A 9,028-nucleotide genomic window follows, 5' to 3' on the forward strand; every position below is an offset into this window, starting at 1 on the left:
TCATCTGCAAACTGACTGAGGGAGCACTCGATCCCCTCATCCAGATCATTGATAAAGACATTGAACAAGACCAGCCCCAGTACTGAGCCCTGGGGAACACCGCTCGTGACCGGCCACCAACTGGATTGAACTCCATTCACCACAACTCTCTGGGCCCGGCCGTCCAGCCAGTGTTTTACCCAGCGCTGAGTACACCTGTCTAAGCCGTGAGCCGCCAGCTTCTCTAGGAGAATGCTGTGGGAAACGGTGATCAACAGCATTGATCAATCATTGTTTGTTCAATATTAGTTTCACCACTGTAAGAAAACAAATACTATTTTTTAAAACACAACTTCTGTATTTCAAATTAATAAAGGTTTAATAACCTCATTACTTTAGCATATGTTATGGTTCATTGACTAGACATGGAAATTGAACGAATCTATTGAAAAAAGACATTCCAGCAGCTGTAAAATATGAAGTAATCCAAGCAAAAATTCCCTCCTTTGCAAATTATTCTTACCTGTAGTACAAATGCTTAGATGTCACTGCAATAATCTAACAGTAGATATGATCATTTGTGCAGAGATGGATCTGCAAATATGCTCAGTGCCTTAAAAGGGGCAACTCTGCATTTGGAAAGATTCCTAATCACACCACATGCTCCTAAATTTATTGAGGAGCAAGCACAAAGGCCTTTCACAAAGTTAGAAATGAAACACAGCAAAGCGTAGATAGCGGAGACAAGATTTAAAATCTATGATCCTTCTGGTTATAGTTCTAAAAAATACTAGTACTAGATGTGATACAAAAGTCAGAATGTTTGATATCCTTCTTGAACTCATCTCAACTGAAACACCATGTAAAAAAAAATACCGTAAAGACCGTTACTACCTAAAAAGTGGTTATAAATCTGTTACTCTTCTCTCTTGATGTTCAGATTAACTTGAAGTTTTCAGCTGGATTTTAGATTGCCAGTGTATTTCCATATGAACTGATTACTGTCCAGATATGTAACTTCTGAAGGCAATTCACTGTTGTTGCTAGAAACTCCAATATTGAATGTATCTTTCAGCTCAAATTATAAGGTGATTCCTTCAAAAGCTGTAGAATTGCTACTTTCAGCAGGCTAACCTGGTATAATTACACATCCAACCTTCCTCACAGAAACATTTAATAATTCTAAGCAGTACCCGGGTCACTTGTCAGATCTAGCTTGAATGTGTGTGAAAAAAGGGGAAAAATTGTTAAATAAAGAAAAAAATACCATGTAAAACATTCCTTTTTCTGCCATGCAAAATCCTCTCCTCATCCTTTATTAAAAAGAACTAATGTTAATCCTTTATTGCCTACTCCCTCATTCCAGTTATCCTAATGTGCAATGTCATTCTATACAAAGCAAAGCTTTTGTCCATGATGTGTTAGTGCCTGATTTCAAGATTCTGTTCGCCCATGCTGAACAGCAGCTCTGAAATCAACGTGGTTTTGTTCAAATCAGCAAAAACTTGTGGTCAAGGCTAACATTTCAATCCAAGGCCACAGTATGCAGGACAGTAAAAATAAGGACAGCAACTTTCTTTCAGAACACAAAGTTTCTACTTCACAACAGAAATATAATTTGCCTATGCTGACTGGCAGAATTATCTTGGTCAATTTTTGATCTGAATGCCAAGAGAATTCATTTGATGAGCTGGAGGGAGAAACCATACTGATCTACGCTTCCATTATGATGACCACATCTAGATGTTCTTTGTGTTTCCTGCCAATACAACCAAAGTGCTTTGATTTGTAGCATCTGAAGCGATTACTGTATCAGCGGGGAAATGGGAAAATATTTCAATTTTCTTTTCTGTATTCTCTGTCAGCAAACAAGCTGGTGTATGCTTTGCCTAGGACACTTCTAGTTTTTACTTGCTTTTGCACCATACACAAGCATTTATGCTCCAATCACAAACAAGCTAAAATGGAACTGAGTCACACAAGCTTCCATTTTCTTCTGAAACAATTGGTGTTAGCTAGTCTCAGCCAGCTTCCTGTAAACATATACAAGTCTTCTATTTGGGGATGGGCAATGGCTATGTAATAATATCCAAATGTTGCACACTTAAGTTGTAAGGATCCTGCTCTTTCCTTTAACCTAGGCACAACAGGTTTTCCAAAGGAGGATGGATAATGACAGCTGTGGACTCAGTTCAGGGCACAGCAAACTAGATGGCATGCATGAATGGATGCCTGGTAAGAGTCAGGACAACGTCGAACAAAAATGAAGTTACTTTGAACTTTGTAAAGAATTTCTCCCTATAATTTTGTGAAGCCAAACCTCAGTTTTAGAGTACTTCACGATATGGATGTTTATGTTTTGATCTGAATCCAAGCCCAAGGTGGGGGAGGGAAGGAGAGAAAGGAGGAGTATGACACACTTTTCCCACTCCTCCAATGTTCTTCCTGGCAGACTGGAGTTTGAATGCTAAGAAACAAGGGTCTGTTCAACCCATTCCAGCATTCTGCCACCTGATCCAAAGCTTACCTCATGACCAAAAAAGGATCACTGAACTGAAAGCTGAACACCTCCAACACACTTGGATACAGTATTGAAGCACGGCTTTGAAGGATTGTCTTCTCTACAAGCTTACCTACGCTGCAGCAAAGTTGGGCAGCGACCTTACACATCACTGTAAAAGAGCCCTCACAAACTCATACACTGTAAAGACAAATTAAAAATAAAAAAAGGGTTTGAATTTATTTTGTTTTTGTATAGGCACTGAGCTGTGACACAGAGAACTCCACTGACTTCATGACGCAAGTGTTAATGACTGATTTCCATACGCATGAGACTAGCCTATCTTTCAGCTTTATTCCCTGGCAGGGCAAAGACCAGTGATTTCTGGCAGGTCTATAGCTTCTGTAAACAACTAACAACTGCAATAAGGAGTCTATTAAATGATCCCAGAAACTCTCTATAGTATCGCTCCACACTGACTTAAGTCTACAGAGCCTCTTGAGAAAACAAAAAGACAAAAGAACCCTGATCAAAAGGTGTGTACTGGATAACATCAAAGACAAAGAGCACAGCCAGTTCTTCACCTCAGCAAGGAGGAAGCATATAAATTCAAGTTACCATTGTACAAGTCACTAAAAGAGTAAAACTAAACAGTTGGGATAAAGCTGAATCATCAACTTGTTCTGTAGCTGACAGCAGAAAACTTGGCAACCTGAGCTGAAAGGATGGCACTTAGTCCTGGAGTTTTCAGCAACAGTACTGGACTTCAAATTCAATTCACCAGTGAAAAAGTGGGGGAAAAAACTGCGTAGCCAAAAGTTAAACTATTAAAATACATTAAACTGAAGGGGAAAAAAAAAAAGCACATTTGAAAAGATGGTCTGTATTTTTTGATATGTTACTTTAAATCCCTAAAGAAAATAATCTCTAAATTGTTTTTTTTTTTTCCATTTTTGGTGCCTTAAAGAGCATCAGTTTCGGCTAGTTAGCTATTATAGTTTTTACAGGTTTTGGTTCCATGACTTAGAGAGAAATTAAATCCTAATATCCCAGGTGATACATTTTTTTGTTATCCTAAATCCAAATTATTTCTTTTCCCAATGTATATTCAGAGGAAGCTAGACTCAAGACAGAAACAAATAAAATACTTGTACAAAATTACTACATTTTTTATTAATATAAGAACTTCAAAAATAGAACTATACTCCATGAAAGAGACAAAAATAATCAAAGGTATATAATCGTATTTGCCAACTACACTGGCAATTTTTTTTTTGTTTTTGTTTTTGGGTTTTTTTTTGGTTTTTTTTTAGTTAGATTCTACAACCTTGCAATCTACTGAGTAAAGAACGAACTCTTTTTAGTTATATTGCAGTGGAACTTGAATTAGTGATACCTGACCCAGAAGTACTACCCCATTCCTTCAATTTCACTTCCACATCCTGTAATGGTTTGTAGAATTATAAGTTAAAAACCCTAAAGTTAGGTCAATTTGATAGAAAAAATGTATTATTTCTAAAAATCAAATTCTTATTTTTGCAGTGATGCGTTTTCAGTCAAAAAATGATTGCACTTCTTTCTAAAGCTGTTTTAGAATGAGGAAAAAATATGTTTTGTTATAAAATTGACATGCATTGTCTTGTAAGACAGGTCATTACAGAAGAAAAACAGAATTTTATAGGATAAAAAAGAAATTGCACTAAAAAGCCGAAAAGGAAAAAGAAAATGTCAGGTAACGTACTCAAAGTTCCCAAAACCCAGGAAAGTTAATAAAATGCAGTAGTAACCTTTCCATAAAGTTGTACCTAACAATTTCCTCAACTTTTAGGCATGACGTGTCTTTTTTCAGGACTGAAGAACAAAACAATTTCCTACATTCTTCAAAGAAATACCTGAGATCCCTTTGTATCTGAAATACTCGAAATCCTTCCCACATCGTTTCAGTCAATAACCCATTGCAATACAGTCTTTCCACTACTTCTGCAAGACATCCTTCTGAGATGACAGTATTACAAAATAAGTAGCAATACACGATCTGTAGCAATCTAAAGCATCAGTAGTTTCAGCTAAAACACGCTCTCGAGTTGAGTTTGTCCCCTCTTTTATCTGGGAGGTTAGAGGCATATATTCCTTGGCTCATTGCCCAAGACATCAGAGCGTACAGCAGCTTGTGAAGGCATAGAGCCAGACTAAGCAGTCTTACGGATTTTAAAAGGTTCTTCCCTCAGAATTTTGATAACTGGAAGACAGCAGACAATGAAGGACATGACATCACCTTTGGTAAACATGCAAACATTTCAGAAGCTCTTATTGCTTTAGAGGAATTCTAATTCTTCAGATGTTGCAAGACATCAGAGCGTACAGCTGCTTGTGAAGGCATAGAGCCAGACTAAGCAGTCTTACGGATTTTAAAAGGTTCTTCCCTCAGAATTTTGATAACTGGAAGACAGCAGACAATGAAGGACATGACATCACCTTTGGTAAACATGCAAACATTTCAGAAGCTCTTATTGCTTTAGAGGAATTCTAATTCTTCAGATGTTGGCAGAAGAGTTAATTCTTACTACCGTACCTACTGATACATAAGTATCTATTGCAAGGCATCTTTAAAATGCAACACAAAAATCTAAATTTAGCAACAAACCACAAAAAAGAATGAGAAAACTGTGCAAGCATTCCAGTGAATACAGAATAAAACAATTTTTAAAGAAACGAGTAACTTGTAAAGCTATATTGTAGAACTTACAATACAGAATTATAGTGGTTCACTGTTGTTTTGGTTCCCCCCCACCCCATGTCTACGTAAATAAAAACCTAAATACTTTTGCATGTTACATATGTTTTACTACACAGAGCCTTGTAAAAGTACTGGTATTTTCTCCACCTGCCCATGATTTTACATAGGGTTTAGTTCTGGGGTGGATTTTTTACCTTTTTTTGTTGCTATGAAAACAATAAAAATATTGATTTAAGAACCAAATGATTTATGGTCACAATAAAAAAAAAAAACTTAAATAAACCATTATTTCACACATCTAAGGATTCCAAAGGATACACAAAATAAGTATTTAAAAATTATGGTAAAACAAATTATAAATGAAAAATTAAAGGTTTATGTTAAGTGTTCCTTTCAAAATACATGTATTTTATCTTTTAAATACTTTTATAGGCCATTTAGTGTTTTTACATAATCTATTTTGAGGAAACATGAGAAACAATGTTGGAACAGAACAGATGAATCCATTTTAGATATACTTTAGACGTGTTTATTGTTAAAAAGAAAAGCAGACAAAATACTTTTGAAATACGAAATTAAAAAAACAGTCAAACAGCATTTTAACACCAATAATGACTGTACAACTCAGTAAAGTTTTACTAAACATTCAAAAGCATTCAATCTAGCAAATTATAAATAAAACCTGTCAAACACTTATGTAAATGCAAAAACATTAAATACATTTGATAGAAACATATCTGGAAATAAACTCTACGTTATGGTATTACTATTTCTTCATATTATTAAATAATATTTTCACCTAATATCCAGTTTTATCTATAAGACTATTTTTATTACATTCTTTGCTCCTTTGCCTAGCACTCATCATCATACAGTTTATTTCTCCACATTTTTTTTTTTGCACAGTTTTAAAAATGAGAATTTAATATCAGACAACCCCAATTTCTCAGTGGGAATTATAGCAGCAACATTTAATACTTAAAGGTCAAAAGAACATGACAAAGGCCATTTATATCTGTTACAGTCCGCATTATCCTAACTGTCATCATCATCACTACTATCGTGAGTCTTAGTCCATTCCCTGTAGGCCTGTCTTTTCTGAAAGCATGGTAAGGGAAGAAGAAAGCAGAAGTATTAGTTTAGAAGTATTAGTTTGTCTGGCAAATTTGTTAATTAAAGCAAAATAAAACCCCAGAAAACAAAGAAATTCTGAAGTGACATCCTAAGTTTAGGGCACAGTATGAGCACTCAAAATCACCTCTGTCCTATTTCCTTTAATCAGCATATACAATCTCTAAATCACTAAAAGAAGTTTTATTCCAATCTAATCCAGTAATCTGTTGAAAATGTTACCACACAGTGACTGCAGTGGGGCCAGTCACCAGACCTGTATGCACAGAAATAATACAAAAGGGAAGAATAATCTTCTTTTCCCTGTAAGAAAATACTATGCTATTCAAACTGCTTCAGATAGGGGACTTGCAATACATCGAGTCTCATGCAAAACAAAGAAATATCTCTAGAACCAGAAACATTAAGAACCAAAACCATTAGTAAACTTGAGCATAAAACAAGATTAAGACATCAAACATGCTATATCAGAAATTAATGTCTGAAAAAAAAAAATTTACACAGTTCATTATTTTCTGATTTGACTGTCTACAGGGAGAATTACAACCCTGCTTGGAGCTTTCAAAACATTTCTTCAGGAGTAGTTCTGCCTTAGAATGGTCAGTAGTGAAAACTAATATGAAACATACTATTTTTCAACTCAGCTACTTTCAAGTGGTGGCTGCCATCACAAACTATGACAGGCTTTACACAAGGCAATGCCTTCATGCTATTGTAAGTTGGATAATGGAAGGTGGTGGTACTGTACTCAGCCACACAGAGACAAATTAGAATTACATATTACATTGCAGAATTTTTTAAAGGTTTCTCAGAAAAAAAACTCAAAATGCAAACACATACAAATTTAAGAAGCAAAAGCGATGCAAAGTCATTAGAGAAGTCTGCACGTTAGAGCTGAGTCTGTTGGCTTGCTAGCATTTGTTTTAGTGGTACACTTTAGAACAGAAAAGGGATGTTTTGGAATACATTTTCTTACCAAAAAAAGGAGAAAGGTTAGAAAGTAAGTTTATGTTGTTCAGTAGTAGCTTCTAACTATGCTCTAGTTAAGGTAAAACTGCTTTGTAACACTAGCTTTAAATTGGAGAGCACAGGTTAAAGCTACCTCATTAGAAGAAAGGCAGATGCATACTATTTATTATCAAAGAACTTTCACAGTCTGCTAAACTAGATCACCAGTGAATGGTACAGTGAACATAGCTGAGATGCCCCAAATAGGACAATCCTCTTCTACCAGAAAACAAAAGACACACTAATGAAATGCAGAAGAAACAATCAGATTGGAACTCGATATGAAACAAACAGCTGTGGCAATTCTCAAAATAGTCTAAAAACTCTCTCCAAAGGCTACTTCATTCTTATCTACTTCTCCAAAAAAGGTTATTTCTGTACGACTCCTCCAACATTTCCCTGGCACACTGTGAATCCTTCAATGTGTATTTCAAAAATTCTGTTTACATTCATGCAATCACTAATTACTACTTTATTTCTTATGTCTGAATATTTCTAAAATGCAGTTTTACTTCTAACAGAGAAAAAAATAGAAACTCTGTAAGCTGCATAACAGTTGAAATTATTTCCACTTAGATATCTGAGTCAAATTTGCTTAAATAGCAGCTGAATTATTAAAGAATAACTGCTGCTCAGCATGTTCTTCATGCAAACAGTATTCCACTTCAGAACTGTTTACGTCCTTTCAATGGCTGTAGTATGACATAAATACAGCTATTTTAAGTGTGTTCAAAATGCTGGTTTACATAAAATTGAGATTAAAATATCACTGTTTAAAATATGTATTATAAAATTACTGAAAAAAGTATCTTTGTGTTTATCATCACTTTTTATCAAAAATAAAAATTAAAGACATAAACCTTTTTAATTACACATATAAATCATCTTCTTCTTTCAAAATGTTCTGTGTCTTGCACAAACCTCTACAGATATCCTGGTATAAATTATGGTGTCTTTCTCAAAAGTTGACTGTTTAAAATATGTATTATAAAATTACTGAAAAAAGTATCTTTGTGTTTATCATCACTTTTTATCAAAAATAAAAATTAAAGACATAAACCTTTTTAATTACACATATAAATCATCTTCTTCTTTCAAAATGTTCTGTGTCTTGCACAAACCTCTACAGATATCCTGGTATAAATTATGGTGTCTTTCTCAAAAGTTGTATCACAGAAACTGAATCACTGAAGTGGTCATAAGCCTAAGAAATTAAATGGAACTTCCTGACAGCTGAGTTACTAGGGAAGGGGTGGTAGGGAGTTTAAGAAACGGGAAATTCTGTAAAATATTTATTTCAACGTATGATGAGTTAGAATTTACGTCAAATTATCTTTCATTTTCTTCACCTGTAACATTTGACTTCCAGTTCCATCTCTTAATCTGTAAGGTCTAATAACGCCATCTTCACCAAAGAAGCGAGGTGGGCGCAGGCTTATCACATCTTCTGATGAATCTGCAACTCTGACAATAAAGCAGCAAATTTAAGGTATGTGTCAATATCTCTACTCAGTTATAGTATTTAGCAAAGGCTCTAAATTATTTTAAATATAAATTAAATTCAAGTACTAGTAAAGCAACTGTTGTCTATATATGTATTTTTGCATATGAATAGAATCATAGAATCATTAAGGTTGGAAAAGACCTCTAAGATCATCGAGTCCAACCGTCAA

The 9,028-nt window shown here is 34.8% G+C and overlaps 1 protein-coding gene across 1 annotated transcript in view; it reads right to left on the minus strand.

Annotated features, from left to right (window-relative positions):
• The window catches only part of VPS13A (vacuolar protein sorting 13 homolog A), a 108,014-nt gene that overhangs the window by 7,823 nt on the left and 91,163 nt on the right, over nt 1-9,028 (minus strand). The window contains exon 68 of the mRNA XM_009285294.1: nt 8,705-8,819. Within this exon, the coding sequence (XP_009283569.1) occupies nt 8,705-8,819 (115 nt within the window). The remainder of the gene's footprint in view (nt 1-8,704; nt 8,820-9,028) is intronic.

The sequence above is a fragment of the Aptenodytes forsteri genome, unplaced genomic scaffold, assembly GCF_000699145.1.
Source record: "Aptenodytes forsteri isolate BGI_AS27 unplaced genomic scaffold, ASM69914v1 Scaffold151, whole genome shotgun sequence".
NCBI classification, from domain to species: Eukaryota; Metazoa; Chordata; class Aves; order Sphenisciformes; family Spheniscidae; genus Aptenodytes; species Aptenodytes forsteri.